The 15683-nt window shown below is 37.0% G+C and overlaps 3 protein-coding genes and 1 long non-coding RNA gene across 11 annotated transcripts; 2 read left to right on the forward strand and 2 right to left on the reverse strand.

Moving 5' to 3' along the window:
* The first annotated feature begins 677 nt into the window (after positions 1-677).
* On the forward strand, positions 678-4319 carry LOC124176829 (pre-mRNA-processing factor 17). Its single transcript, XM_046558562.1, has 8 exons — positions 678-1032; positions 1106-1322; positions 2196-2522; positions 2605-2819; positions 2881-3144; positions 3211-3344; positions 3570-3791; positions 4027-4319. Exons 1-8 carry the CDS (start codon positions 832-834, stop codon positions 4202-4204), a joined length of 1758 nt encoding a protein of 585 aa, XP_046414518.1. The 5' UTR covers positions 678-831; the 3' UTR covers positions 4205-4319.
* LOC124176834 lies at positions 4027-5560 on the reverse strand. The gene is made up of 2 exons (XR_006869481.1): positions 5454-5560; positions 4027-4173 (listed from the first exon to the last, which is right to left on the reverse strand). It is a non-coding gene; the product is annotated as an uncharacterized LOC124176834 (long non-coding RNA).
* LOC124176830 (transmembrane protein 181) lies at positions 5428-11410 on the forward strand. Of its 8 annotated transcripts, none has more exons than XR_006869479.1 (15): positions 5574-5702; positions 7028-7117; positions 7217-7392; positions 7483-7586; positions 7661-7810; positions 7882-7984; positions 8059-8212; positions 8293-8373; positions 8463-8562; positions 8773-8900; positions 9022-9171; positions 9268-9573; positions 9739-9865; positions 9972-10085; positions 10162-10303. XR_006869479.1 is itself a non-coding variant. In XM_046558563.1 (14 exons), exons 2-14 carry the CDS (start codon positions 7082-7084, stop codon positions 11071-11073), a joined length of 1650 nt encoding a protein of 549 aa, XP_046414519.1. In that variant the 5' UTR covers positions 5574-5702; positions 7028-7081; the 3' UTR covers positions 11074-11410. The 8 variants fall into 8 exon arrangements, 5 of the variants coding, with proteins under 5 accessions (XP_046414523.1, XP_046414520.1, XP_046414519.1 ...); XR_006869480.1 differs by having other exon boundaries at positions 9268-9459; XR_006869478.1 differs by having other exon boundaries at positions 9268-9865.
* Positions 11411-11555: 145 nt separating this feature from the next.
* LOC124176833 (cell cycle checkpoint protein RAD1) lies at positions 11556-13843 on the reverse strand. Its single transcript, XM_046558581.1, has 5 exons — positions 13617-13843; positions 13308-13532; positions 13041-13235; positions 11980-12255; positions 11556-11890 (listed from the first exon to the last, which is right to left on the reverse strand). Exons 1-5 carry the CDS (start codon positions 13707-13709, stop codon positions 11861-11863), a joined length of 819 nt encoding a protein of 272 aa, XP_046414537.1. The 5' UTR covers positions 13710-13843; the 3' UTR covers positions 11556-11860.
* Positions 13844-15683: the final 1840 nt, after the last annotated feature.

Raw genomic sequence — 15683 nt, forward strand, 5'->3', positions numbered from 1 at the left:
TACTTGCAGATAACACAATTAAACAGATAAACATCCTACAACCCTGCGCGCGAGTTTAGACTCATGCAGGAACAATTCACACTGAAATACAAATGTATGTAAAAACCTATATGAGGAAATAAACGATAAACAATAATTTCTTTCAAACTTTTCAGTGGACATTTGGCCTATTTTGAAAAATAGTCAAATTCTTCGATGCACCACATCCACATAATTTTGTGAGAGGAATCGATTGCGCACAGTTCGAATATGCAATCAGATTCTTGATCTCGCTTTTTTATTCACTACATTTCTTTACACTTCCAATTAGGAATTCTAGATTTTCAAATCCGTAGAATAAAAATGTAATGGACCTTAGCCATTGACCTAACCACGTGGGTTTCGATCATGTTTCGATCCGCGGCTTTTGCCATTGCGTCGGTACTCATTTTCATTAGCGAGTTTTCCCGCTAACGGCGTGGCGATGCCGCGTCAAGTTACCATCGTGTCAATTGGACGCCCGTGAAAGTCCAGCCTGTAATCATTACGACTCAGCTGGTAAATGAACGTGTCAGTAGGGATTTTATCGGTAATAAATACGTTACTCTGTAATTTCTAAGTTTTTCTGATGCGTCGCCACATGCAAGCTGGTTGCTAGCGCCACTTTAAGAAAACTACACACATTCATTTACAAATGCATTACAAATGCTTCAGAGGGTGTCGAGTTATGTTTGGTACTTTAGTTATATTTATTAAACGTCACTAGCATACGACTAACGAAATACTGTTTTGCAAATAAGTCCTGCTGGTTTATACTTTCTAAGTTAAAAGTTGCGTCGAATAAAATAGAAAATGCTCGCGCTCAAAGAGTATGTGAGTAGCGATGATAACAGTGAACCCGAAGAAGCATCAAGTGTCCCTGCAACAGAGATTGAGGTTAACGATTCGACCATTTCAACCGATGAAGCAGTACATTTAAAACCACTGCCTGGAGGGAAATCCATATCTTCTCTCGCCCTCCAAGTCAGATTAGCCCCAGAAGTTGTTCCAACGGTAAATAAATTTATTTATATCACCTTGTGATTAAATTGGCATTGTTAATTATCACATTTAAATTGTTTATTAGGGCACAGAACTATGCGTTCGACACATAGATTCTACGTCGAAAGAGGTAATGCACAATCCAAAATTTGAGGAACTCTTTGCACCTGATGTAGGACCAGATAATCCATTCAAAACACAGCAGCAGAGAGCAACAAAAAACATGCTCTCTGGATACGTGGAACAAGCGCATATCAGTGAATTTCAGTTCGAAAACCAGCGTCGAACTTTTACAAGTTATGGTCGGTATTACCCATGACTGTATATTAGGGTGTTTTGATGCAAAATTTTTATTTTGAACTCTACCTGAAAAACTTATCCATAAGATAAGCAAAATCCTCTCCAACGGAAAACTGTTACATCCAATTTTAAAAGATTGTTCAAATAATTGAAATTCGAAGATTTTGTATTCAAATGGTATGGAACAGATTTCAAATTTTTTTTTTTTCACTTGTCATCACTGAACTACGATTAGTAAACAAGTAAGTTCTTGACTAAAGTTTTCATTGAGTGAAATTTATAACTCAAACGACTCGTAAGTTGTGATACTCGGGTAAAAGGTCAGTTTTTTCCATAAAATCATTTTTAAATGTTTTTTGTGGCTAAATTACTGGCTTTACAATAAAAATCTTCATGGCGAATTTGTAGGCAATTCAATTCTCTATAAATATGCTCCGTGGACCAAAGTCTATAGCTTTAATGGTTCACAATTTGTAAGCTTGAAAGTTAACTTTGTGTAGAAATTCATTTTTAAATATCTTTAGTGGCTAAATTATTAAGTGTACAACAAAACCTCGGCACTTTTTGGAAAGTTACATTCTCTACAAATTGCTTCCACGATTGAGTCTGTATCATTGAATGCAGCTGATTATTAAGAATTTGAAAAAATGTAATCTGCTCCATGCTATTTAATGGGGAAACTTACAATTTTGATAGCGACCTTTTAAAATTGGATTTAAGCGATATCTTTTTGTTCGGATTTTTCTGTTGAATTGTACAAGTTTATCAGGTGGGAATGAAAAAAAAAAAGTTCTTGTCAAACTAAGTTACTTGTTCATCAATTCTGCAACCCTTGCGAGTGAAGTTTATTTAGAGGAAAAACTTTCATTCATCAGGGTACGCATTGGATCCCACAGTTGACGGTAGTACAGAAGAAGGAAAAACTCTTGTCGGCGCCAAAGAGGCTGCCGAAGAGACTGGAGCAAAGACAGTATTTGAAAATACAGAATTGAGACCTGCAGACAAGAGAAAAAGAAACAGAAACAATGATCCAGCCGATATTGAAGGATTCTTGGGTCCTTGGGGAGGCTATGTAGACGAAAGACGAGTGATAAAACCTACCGAGGAAGAAGCTGCTGAGCTTGAAGAAATCTTAGCCAAAAGAAACAAGAGGGGCAAACAGACCGAAGATAAACCACTTGAGGAGAAGACTGTGCTACACAGTGAGTTTAATTTGCTGATGGTCATTCAGTTGAAATTCGCTAGATTTCGATATGCAACACATTGTTATTCACTCTTTTTTAGTCAAGGACAGTGTGGATTACCAAGGTCGATCATTCCTGCACGCACCACAAGATGTGGGTGTCAATCTACGGTCAGAATCACCACCCGATCGATGTTTCTTGCCAAAATCCCAAATTCATACGTGGGAAGGACACACCAAGGGTATTTCACAAATTCGGTGGTTCCCACGAACGGCGCATTTACTTCTTTCGTGCAGCATGGACTGTAGAGTCAAGGTGAGTTGTTAATAAAGCACAATGCCTCATACCTTAACTAACGTTTCATTTATTCTTACAGCTGTGGGAGGTGTACAAAGACAGGAGGTGTGTTCGTACTTATTACGGGCATCGACAGGCTGTGCGCGATGTCAGTTTTGATAATGACGGAAAACGGTTTCTGTCTGCCGGCTACGACAGATATGTTAAACTTTGGGATACTGAGACTGGCGCTTGCCTTAGCCGTTTTACCAGTCGGAAAATACCTTATTGTGCAAAGTTTAATCCTGATCCAGACAAGCAGCATCTGTTTGTAGCTGGAACAAGTGATAAAAAAATCATTTGCGTAAGTAATATGAGTTTTGCAGTATGAATTGACCCAATTTAATCAATGTCATTTTCTCTTCATTAGTGGGATATCAGGTCTGGTGAGATTACTCAGGAATATGACAGACACTTGGGTGCTGTTAACACGATTACATTCGTTGATGAAAATCGAAGATTCGTCACAACTTCGGACGACAAAAGTCTTAGAGTGTGGGAATGGTATGTAAGAAATGTGAGAGGTTAGCCATTTTCTAATCTGGTTTACACCACTTGTGAAATCATCTGAAATCTCATCAAATCTTAAAATCTTGTGAAATCATTAGTGATCTTTGAAATCATGTGAAACTTTCTAAATCGTGCGTTCTTGAAATCTGGTATACACAGAAATATATGAATGTATACCATCGGGAATCTCAATATTCTAACTGAAAATATATTTTGTAGGGACATTCCAGTAGATATGAAGTACATAGCTGATCCAACGATGCACTCAATGCCAGCTGTTACTCCATCTCCAAACCAAAAGTGGCTTGCCTGCCAAAGTATGGATAATAAGATCGTGATATTCTCGGCTCTTAATCGGTTCAAAATGAATCGCAAGAAAACTTTTACCGGGCATATGGTCGCCGGATATGCTTGCGGACTTGACTTTTCTCCAGATATGAGGTAAGCCTTTGTGCCGCTTGTACTTTACGTAAGGCTGTACAATTCATCTTAGACTTCGATTAATTGTTATTTCTAAGTTATCGATTAACTGAAAGGACCGATTTATCGATTGACCGAAAAAACGAGTAATTAAAAAAAAAAGAACAAGATAATTCGATTAATCGCACAGCCCTATGATAGGAATTCATTTCCTACGACTCAGTTGTGATACGCATCAACATCGTTTTACTTACAGCTATCTGGTTTCCGGAGACGCAGATGGTAAATGTTACATATGGGACTGGAAGACGACAAAACTGTACAAAAAGTGGAAAGCTCACGACGGTGTTTGCATCTCGACTCTTTGGCATCCTCACGAACCTTCTCGCCTTGCAACAGCTGGCTGGGATGGTAAAATCAAGTATTGGGATTAGAATCACGATTCCGTTGTATATGCATATTAAAATAAAATGAAAAAACAATTTGTATATTGTATAACTAAGTGTAATACCGAACATGTACATAAATCGACGATTTTATTTCTTTTTATACTTGTGTACATACTAGAATTCCTTGTAACTTGAAACTGTATCACTCATTGGTTTGCATTATTTTTGATCAGATAATGAATTTAATTGAAGAAATGAATGATTAGCATCATTTTATTTCCGCATCCGTTATTCATGCATCTACTACCAATGGAGTTTCTTCACCACTATGGGATGAAGAAAATTGAGACAATCGTTAAAGGATGTGGACACCCTTATACACTTCACTTTTCAGTCAGTTTTGGAAAATTGCTATTGATGCGAGGAAAGTTAAAAAATAACCAACTATTGTATGGTTAACAGCTATGTACTAGTTTAGCTGTATTTTAACCTTTGAAATTAGAAAAATTGTCCTTAACTGTTCAATTGTACTCATCATACCTGACGCAACACCTTTCGATATGTTTCACATGATTATGTCGAAACGATAGTGGAATTGTCAACAAATTTGGTACACATTCTATTTTGATGTACAGTTTTAGCAGAATCTAGAATAATTCAGTTATAAACTAAACTCTGTCAGTTATAAATTAAGGATGTGGTGGGTTCGATAATTTCAGTAGGTTTTTAGTAATTATATCGAATTTTAACACATATTTGGGTCATAACTTAGTCATAGCTTAGTCTAGCCTGGACATAAATTTTTCTATTTCCTGTGAAAACTATGTATGAGAAGAGAATGTGTACTAAATTTCATAAGAATCATATTGTCGATTTCGAAATGACCGTGTGAAGTGTTGAAAGATATTGCAGTTTCGAGACTAATTCGTGCAGTCAAACAATTACCGACCATTTTTCAAATTTCGAAGTTTAATTTCGAGACAAATCTAGTATCTTTCGGCCGTGTATTGTTCTGTTATTCGCGAATCTTCCGTATCCATAACAGTTATTCAAACCTGATCCGAAAATGAAGCGCGAATGGGTGACCAGTGTGACCACCCCCTACGTTGAGTTACCGAAAAAAATAGTGTACGATCAAAAATATAGATTGTAAACAAATTTCAAATTTCTTGAAATTACAATATACACACATGCGCCCCAAGTCACCGTATCAACCCTTGACATATGTAACAGTCAATTTCCATTGTATGTGTTGAGATCCTAACAATAATTAGGCTGCATTCAAGGTACATACATGCATGCAGTTCGTAGGATCAATATGATATCGCCGAGGCGCCGTGCGCCGCCGTAGTTGGTGCATTTTCCTTCCGTTCATCGCGTTTTGTTATAGTTTTCGAAAGACAGGTACCGCGTGGTCGACGAACGCGAAACAGCGTCCCCGCGTCCCCGTTGTGCTGTTTCCCAACTCGTGATGGTTTTCCGAATATTCCGCGTCATACTCAGTAGTTCGCAGTAATTACATATTCGTGCATCCCTTCGAAAGGTACAAAAGAACTTGATATCTCGGAACGTAGCTGGCTAATTCCACAAATTATTCCTTCCCTTCTGTGGTTGAAATTTTTGTTTTCTTTTTTAATGCGATCAAAACTCCCGTTTTTTCTGAAATGCCTTGAGAAGCCCTGAATAAATTTTGTTCGGGATATTTTCTTAGACGTTTCATATGCCCGATTAACTATGCTTTGTACCTCGAGTAGAAATATTTATCAGGCTCATTGTCAGATAAAGGCCATGATCAGACTTACCTTGCCATCTGATCAGGTAGACATCAGGTTACCTGGTCAGGGCCTGACCAAAAATGCCCTGATTAGAGGCTGAGTTCAGGTACGATGGTCAGACCTTAATTAGCAACGTAAGCTGCTCAGACGTTCATGAGGGCAGGTTGAGGCAGTACCTGATCCAGCAGTGTTTGTTCAGATATATTGAATTACGAAACATATGTGACAAATTAAATTTTATATCAATCCAAGGCTGAGGCTACCAATAATGAGCAGCCAATTTGACACAAGTTATAAACTCCAATATGATGTATTTACGATTATGTATGTAGATGGCCACAGTTTATTATAAGTCATTTGATATTTTCATCATAAGAACGGCTCGGATTTCCATGACACCTGGTGGCTGCTCACGGTACATGTGATGTATCAGGTTTAGTCAGGGCTAGATCAGGTGTGCCATAGTAGAGTTTGCCTGATCTGAGCCTGCTTAGGGCCACTACCGAGACATGCCTGATACTAACCTGACCAGGGCCACATCAGGTGTGCCTCAGTAATGGATGCCCGATGACAACCTGACCAGTGGCCCAACAGGTACGCCTCAGTAGGGAATGCCTGATCACAATCTGACAAGGGGCTAACAGGCACGACTCGGTAAGGAATACCTGAGGCCGAACAGACCAGGGCCATATCAGGTGTGCCTTAATAAGGGATGCCTGATTTCTACCTGATCAGGGCCTGCTGGGATATCAGGCTAGCCTGATCAAATTTCTACTCGAGACAGTGACAGTAATAGATTTTAATATTAATAAAATTGAAAAATAAAATATTAATTTCTATTATTTTTATGTTATTTTCCTAATCTATTTCTCTAACTCATTATTTTTGAACTCAAGGATTTATTTCCCTAATCTAATGAAGCTTTTTTAAATTTCATTTTGTTGGTTTGTAAAGATTTATAATTATACAAAATATGGTATAAGAACATAGATTATGGTTCGAATGTAGCGAATAAATATTGCACTTACTATTGCAATCAATCCGAATTAGTTACAAATTTGTAAAATTGTGATTTTTTTCAACATTACTTCAGGTTAACGTTACAAATTTCAACTCATTATACTGCCATTCATATAATTAACATACAATGGAGTTGGCTGAATTTCAATGGAACAAGAGAATGGTGGGAATATTAAAAGACAGTTAATATGAGGATTGACAGCTTGGTCATCGCGTTACGACTGAATAGATATATCATCAATAATTTTCGTAATGTTCTCAGTCGAACTACGTTATCAGGATGTCGAAGATGAATGGAGCAAGCTTAGGATATTCATACCACTTACCGTCGGGAGGCTGGAACTTCAAGATCAGAAATGCACTTTCTCAATTCAGCGATATCTTCAGCGAATTCAACAAGTACATCGCACCAGCCTACCACCATGACCGTTGTGAAAGGTTGGAACAATTCTTTAAATACTCTCGATTAATTCAATTGCAATAAGCTTGACAAAAATATTCGACCATTGCATCTTTGCACTATTTCAGATCAGTCCAAATGCGATTATATTCGATGCACAAGCGTGAATTTGTCATGGTTTTCGTTGCATTCTTCGCGTGTTTTGGACTCGCTGTATTCATTGGCCTAGCAGGTATTTTGGATAACAAACTTGAAACGAAACTCCATTCAAGAAATTCCACACTTGATCATGTTTTTCACTCACAGGTCCACCAATAACTTCAACCACAGAGCAAAAGGCCCATTTGAACGGCAGCGAAATGGCCACAGGACCATACATTATGCGGACACCTGCCCTTTCTACCTACAGCCAGCAGCTTTGGGTCATCGCGAAATTGTCCACCTCGAACGTTGACAGTAAGCAAACCTTGCAATTATCTTTGACCTAATGTTTTCGCTTTTCGAATTCATGTTTCAACATTTCCCAGATGAAAAATACGACGAGAGTTTTCAAGTCAGCGTCTCCGTCGACGGTCAAGCGTCAGATCGCAAAGCTGTATCCATTTTGGCACCAGAGGCTGGCCACAACAGGTATAGTCAGATGATTTTGTTTTTTATTTTAACTGGTCATTACTACCTCAAATTTCACACTATTCATTCTCTAGGACGAGGCATCTCAAGTGTGAACGCCAATCTTGCGAGGAGTTAGTTGTGGTGCACCTCGGTTTCCTCGACTATCCGCATTACATCATTACTGTGCGTTTCCATGGCCTAGAAAGTTTTTATCAGCGATACATCATTCGTGACCTCACATTCTATGTTAGTGAGAATGTGACGTTGTCTTTACAGAGTACTCATTTCGGTTATCACTTCATTACTAACGAAGTTTTCTTTCACAGTTCAAAAATTACAATCCGGCATTCACGCAGATTGAGATATGGTTCAGGTTGATCTTTCTTCTGGCAACATTCATAGTAACGGTATATCACACATTTTATTACATTAAGATTGAACTTGATCACGTTACTGTAATTTTCACAATTTCATGATGTTGTATTATATAATTCAGTGTTGGTTTGGTCATTCACTGCGAAAATATCCTGTCCACGATTGGTCCATCGAACAGAAGTGGTTGTCCATTCTCCTGCCACTCCTGATTCTTTATAACAGTAAGTTTTTCATCTGATTATGATCGTTATTCCAATAAACAAGGTACGGAACAATGTTAGTTTAGAACATCTGTCATTTCACTGACCCCTGCTGATCGCTTGACTGACAGAAAATACAGCTGTTAATATTTATTCGAGTGTAAAATACTGAACGCTGGATGTCGAGATATTTTGTCAATTGATGATGAACTTCGTATTTTCCTGTCCTAGATCCACTTTTTCCAATGACTTTTTTGGTGAATTCTTGGGTACCTGGAATGCTGGATGCCATACTGCAAACAACCTTTTTATGTGCTATTCTCATGTTTTGGCTCTGTGTCTATCACGGTCTACGACAGGTGCGCATTCAAACTGCAATGGCTTCATTAATATCATCATTAAAATTAGCGTGTGAACCAGGTAAACCCAGATTACCAAATAATAAAAGTTCACTTTTTTTATTTGTCTATTTGCATTTAGAATGAGAGGCGACTGGCCACATTTTACCTACCCAAACTGGTAGTTGTTGGAATGCTATGGGGTGCAGCCCTAACTCTTGCCATGTGGCTACGGTGCACCGAACTCGAAGACCCTACCTACAATTACGTCCTAGATACTTCAAATTATTACGTAAGTCTGTCTTTTTCAAGGTTATTCTCAAATAGTCCCGACAGTGGTACTTTCCAACCTTTGCTTAATCAACAAATGTTCATTTAATACTTTCAGGGGTTCAAGGTATTCTTCTTCACAGTTGGAGGAGTTTATGTGGCATATCTTCTTTTGTTGATACTGCGAGCGTACAGCGAATTGCGCTCGATGCCTTATTTCGGTAACACACGATAATAATGTTTACGTATTTTTTAACTGACGAGGAGAGCATCAGACTTCTGGATCATAGATTGTGGTGAAATTTCCGAGGTTGTTTCCTAGGCCTAGAATATGAAGCCTGTGATAGTTAGTTTAATATAACCGGCCTCTTTTCACGGATTCGGTTACAATTAATTACATAGGCAGTTTTATCTATAAAATGCGGTAAGAAACGGAATCTGTCATGTATTTTCGCCTATATATATGCGAAAATGTGTGTGTGTGTGTGTGTGTCTGAGTGTGAGTGTGTGTGTGTGTATTAATTTTCATTGCTCATTGATGAAATTTCAATAAGAGGATCTCATAAATTCAATCGATATATTATTTCAGAATAACATTAAAGTAATTTAATAATTTTCGTGAATCTGATCTATTGTAAATCAAACGAAGGAAGGCCCATTGAATGAAACTTATACTCATCAAAAGCTTTATAGGACGTTCGATTTCAAAGAGCGAGGTCAGATATTTTCAAAAGCAATAGTTTTATCATCATAGGTTTTGTACAAAAGTTGTATGGTTTTAAGGAGGACTCGTTCATGTTTTGATAAAACCATTGTTTTCAGGAATGTCTGACCATTTTCGTCAAAATAGGATACCCTGTATATTTTAGGCCAAAGAAACACCGCCAGAAGTTGCAGCAGAAACCATGATCTGGATACTTGATTGATACTTTCCTCGTAAGTATTTATTTCAGTTCTCTTGAGGTATCTGAAAAACAGCCTCTTCCGGTTTTCATTACATATGTTTGTGCAGATTTAAGGTTGCGTTTTCTCACGCTTTTGGCTGGCGTTGTTGCCGGCGTTTGCACTTTGGTAACAACACGACATTTTGGTACTGGCGTATTTGAGGACAGCTTCGCTTCCCGACTGTCGACGTATTACAGAACTTCAGCTCAGTTTATGGCACTTTATGGCCTCCTCAACTTTTATCTCTACACAATGGCCTATGTCTACGCACCAGCTCTGCAGCAGGTGTATGGGCAACGTGAGTAAAAACGAACTCAATCAATATTCAATTGTTTACTGTCCGTAGGAACAGCACGTGAATGAAATTTCTTGTCAATTTTCAAGTTTCACCAACTTTTATGGCTCCAATTTTGTTCCATTTACGTGTAATGAATCAAGCTTCCAAATTATGATTTCGGTTGAAATTAGTCAGGGTATTTCTTTAGCCCAAAATATGGAGCCCCTGACGTGTAGTTTCATCTAATGGGAATAAATAAGCTTGTTGGAATTCATATTTACTTCATACAGTTCTGAAATAATATATCCATTCGTACTTAAATCTATATGAGATTTCATATAATTTAAGCTTCATAAGAGGACAATGGAAATTAAAATTCAACGCAAAAATGCTACTATAATCAGTTGCAACTGGAGTGAAGAGATGTATATTAGATGAAACTACATATCACAGGCTCCAGATTTTATATCAAGGAATAGACCCCAGCAGTTTGAGCAGCATCCATGATCGAGAGGTCTAATACTCTCCTTGTTGGTGAGAATCCTTTGTATATATTTCATCTTTATAGATTCTTCGATAACGAAAGACAACCCAGCTTTTTCTATGATTAACGAATCGGACGAAGATGTAATCTATGGTTCTGATGAGGAGAGTCGTCGGCCATTGACTCGACCGCCCCGAAATACCGACGACAGTGACTGAGGTAGCAAATTTTTCACGCACATACCTCAAAAGAGGAAATAACCTTAAAGAAGAAGATGTAAATGGTGATGAAGGAGAAGTCAATGACGACACAGAAGAGGAGCAAGAAGAAAAGGAAACGGAAAAAGTGTGAAGCGAGCGTGAAGTGAGATGTGAGAATTAAAAAGGTATAAAGAGCGGTTTAGTTTGTTCATGGAAATATTGTTGTTCGTGGTTGTCTTTTGACATTAATGACGATGTCTTTTGGCATCGATCTGTATAAATATATTATATCTTGGCTGTTTATTAAAAACTGCTTGGGTAGCTGTTACACAGTTCGATAAGCACTCTCTGTTGATATCGACTTTGTACGATCATTATAATGACCTTTCATAATTTTGCATTGAAATTAAAGCGCGAATTTCTACGGGATTTGAAATCCTGCATATAATATTCCATCGAAAAATTCATTATTTCTGAGAAAGAACGATTAGTTTTTTTTACAACCTTATGTATTTGCTCGTCGAATGACTTTCATTATACATTACGCCTGATAATTGACCACGGAGAATTCAGTTCAGTTCAGAATTCACATGTTATAAATACACAAGCATATTAAAATATAAAACTTGCTTATCTCAAATGACATATTTGCCAAACTTAACTTCTAATAAGTAAATAAATTACAAAGAAACAAAAGTGTACTTAAACTTACAAGCCTCTGGAGGCTGCAGATAAGAAAAATGACCCAGTTTGTGGAACACGGTAGTAATAATCGATATTCAACTTTATACGTGATAGTATAATATCACTCGTCCATGTCCACAACAGGAGAGATCTGCAAAAAAAATGTTTAAAAGTAGAAGTAAAATACACAGTTGTTTACCAAGTTCTTGGATTAAGTTTTGAAACAACTGTACGACTCACGTAATATTCTACGTAACACGTGTGGCCATCTTCTGCTTTGACCTTGTACTGGAAACAAAGCAGCCCATATTTGTCTGTTCTTATTGACACAATAATAGCACAGGATAATGGTTTCATAGCTGGTTTGAAATGAGTTAGTTTATAACACGAACTGGCCGTTGTGCTGCACTGAAAACTTTCTATAAGGTTACTATCGCGAGGTACTTCGACTTGGCACTCTCCAGCTATTCCATCTGTACTTATTCTCAAGTATGGCGGTTCAGGTGATAGTAAAAGCTGAAAGAAAATTTTAACATTCATCAATCGCCCATTGAAGAAGACGTGGAAGTCTAGATTAGTTGGCTCGTGTTGATAGACTCAAGGATAAATAGATCGTATCACCTGAACCAAATGTTAGAAAACGAGAAAAAAAATACTGTTGAAAAAATCTCCAGCAATGTCATTCGTGGTAAGAATATTTAACACGAATGAAACGATATCTTTATCTATGTAATGGAAATCAATTTGCACAGATTTGAATTAAATAAGCCTAAATATAAACAATTTGAGACAAGGCTTTACAATTAGAATGATCAAACTCTGGTGTTTTTGATCCAATATTGATTATTGTTTTTTGGGATTATTTTGTTGACCATGAAAATCTCCAATCCACATAAAAACAGAGTTGTGTTTAGGTGGGGTATAACAAATGTTTGTCAAGAATTACATTTGCGCACTGTAACTTTACTACAATGTAAAATTTTGGGAATATTTTTTGACAATTTGTGGAAGTCTGGTCAGCGAGCAAAATGAAATTAAAAACATTAGAATCGGATCCAAAATTCTTGCGTTTAATTATTTTGACCATTCTAATTATAAAATCCTTTCTAAAATTGTTGATATCGTAGTTTATGATACTGTAATCTGCTCGGATGTATTTCTATTACAGAGTAAGAATGTTGTTGCATTGGTGTTCGCCATCATTGGCACAAATTACATTATTGGAAATTGTTCAAATGGCTCTTTCTCTTTTCCCAGCTTTTGATTCAGATGATACGGCCTATTTGTCATTAATGAATTACCTCTATCACATCACAGGTTGGATCTAGTTCCGACAAAACATCTTTGAGTAAATCGGTTTTGAGTAATACTTTGTTCAATACATTATCTTGAGCAAGATTGAAATCCAATAGTTCATCTGGTTCTTGAGTCTTCAGCGAACAATCAGTCACTATACCGTTTTCTTCAATGAGTACAGTTACAGGATACCCAACACCCTGCAATTCAGATCGAGCTGTAATCTGATTTCGTTCTGAAGTGACAAACCTTGTGTATTTACTTCTACCCACCCTATAAAATAATTGCAGAGCAACCGAGCTACCCTGAGTGTTTATTTCTCCCCAAAACATACACAGGCACTCGACTAATACTGACAAATTAATTCTGAATATCACATCCTCTTTCAAATTGAATTCTTCAAATATTTCTGTAGGAATATACGCACTTGCTTGCATACATTTTGCATCCTCAACCGTTACTTTCAGTCCATTGTATGTGCCAAAACATGTAGCGGTCTGAAATTTTTATGAATTACACCATTTGTTTCTAGCTGCATAGCTGAATGCTGTTATAAATTTCATCAAAAATAGCATGCACACCTCTTTGAAGTTGACCGCTTTCAGTAGTTGAACAACAGTCTTAAGATTTTTCAGCTTTGCAACTAATTGATAAATCGCAGTGTCTTGACTCATTTTGTCAAAATGTTACATGGAACCTCATCAAATCACGGAACAGCGGTGATGCAATTTCTTGTACAGAAAGTTTCTTGTTATCAACAGAAGATAGCCAAGCTGCTAAAATATGTTTACATGTATGTTCTGCTTGATCATTGAGAACACGATATCTGTAATGTATTTTTTATAATTAATATTTTTCAGCCCTTGAGTCAAAAAAGTTTCAGAAATTCGAAAGACTTAGCCAGAGTCTATTTATCTAATGGTATACCTGAATGATGCACAGCTGCAGAAATTAACTTCAGGAAATAATGTATATATTTCACCAGATATGCCTGTCACTTGCAATAGCCACCGAGCATCATTCACACTATTTCCTGGCTCAGATTTAACGCAAATCTTTTTTACTCTTTCCGATTCGTATAGCTCAAGAGCACGCTCAAAAGTTGAACCAAATATGCCGTAAAGTCGCAGCAACGATTCGTCAGAAACTAGTATTAAATAAACGGAATGAATTAAGTATGCAACCAAATAATATTGGGAGATTTGAACAGTACTTTTCAAAATTTTCAGGGCTATTTCTCCCACGATAATATTAAAAGGAAATGTATCACAAATATGATGTACATTTATTTTCACTTGCAAACTTCTCATAGACTTCATGCAGGACCTGCTTTGACGCCAGCGATAAACTTGTGTCGGCCCCCTGAGGTTTGCTTTTACTTATAAAAAGTAACTTTGCATCCAAAGACATGTCATCATGCTCGTTGTTCAACAATTAATAACTGTTATGTTCGAATACAAAGCTTGCGAATTCAACAGCAACTGTGGGTATCAATAAATGTGTTCAAAGATGAATCAGTCGCACCATCTGAATAAGTTAGGAAAAGAAAAAAAATCTCCAGCAATGTCATGAACTCTGTGTTTATGATCTGATTCCAATATTTTTGAGCTTATTTTGTTGACCATAAAATCACTATGGTGGCTGTTTAACAGAAATCGTGGGAAAAGCATTCAAGAAATCTTACATTATGACATAGTATTAATGTGCAAATGTAATTGTTGACGAGAATCTATTGTACTGTAAGTACATAAATTCAACATTTAACTAATTGCAAAATTTTGTTTAGGTAATCTCTGGAGATCTCTATTGTGAAGATAATAAGCCCAAAATCGTTGGATTGAGATAAAAAATATCACAGTGTTTAATCATTTTGCACCGTTTAATTTTTTTTTACGTTTGCATATTGTTGATGTCTTAGCTTGTTTTATTTCAATTTGCTCAAATTCATCTGTAGTGCGCAGTAGGAATATTTTTTCATTCATCTTCACTATCACTGGAAAAAATAACATTGCTAGAGATGTTTCAAGACTTTTTTGACGTGGGGTATTCCGCGACCCCGGCAGTGTGCAGCGGTCAGGGTTGAGGCTAACACCCACTTCAGTTGAAGCAGAAAAAGAAATTTTCGACAAACGAGCTTTTTGTAAATATATGAATAAACTTGTTAAGGGTGTGCCCTCGTGGTCGATTTCGACGTTGACCAAATATCTCCACATATCAAAGTCTACGTACATATCTTGTAAGAGAAAAAGGGCCTAACAACCCGATTCCATATACAGTTCTGAACAAAAATACTCCAATACATTTTTATTTGACGCAGAAATAAATAGAAATGGCATGGGTTCTATGAAATTGTCATGGTAAATTCGTAGAATTCATGCCATTTCTTTATTTCTGCGTCAAATGAAAATGAATTGAAGAGTTTTTGGTCAGAATTACGTGTAGAATGGGAAGGTTAAGCCCTTTTTCGCGTTTAAAACACGTGGAATTCGATATTTCGAGATATACGCGTCAACGTCGAAATTGACCAAAGCACTCCCTTAATAAATATCTATTCTTAAAACTTTCATCGCGTGGACCAAAAAATTCTGAACATTTTTAAGAATTTCAAGAAATGAACTTATGAGAAAAAAATTGCCCGTTTTCCCAAC

This window comes from Neodiprion fabricii, chromosome 2, assembly GCF_021155785.1.
Source record: "Neodiprion fabricii isolate iyNeoFabr1 chromosome 2, iyNeoFabr1.1, whole genome shotgun sequence".
In the NCBI taxonomy this organism is placed as follows: domain Eukaryota; kingdom Metazoa; phylum Arthropoda; class Insecta; order Hymenoptera; family Diprionidae; genus Neodiprion; species Neodiprion fabricii.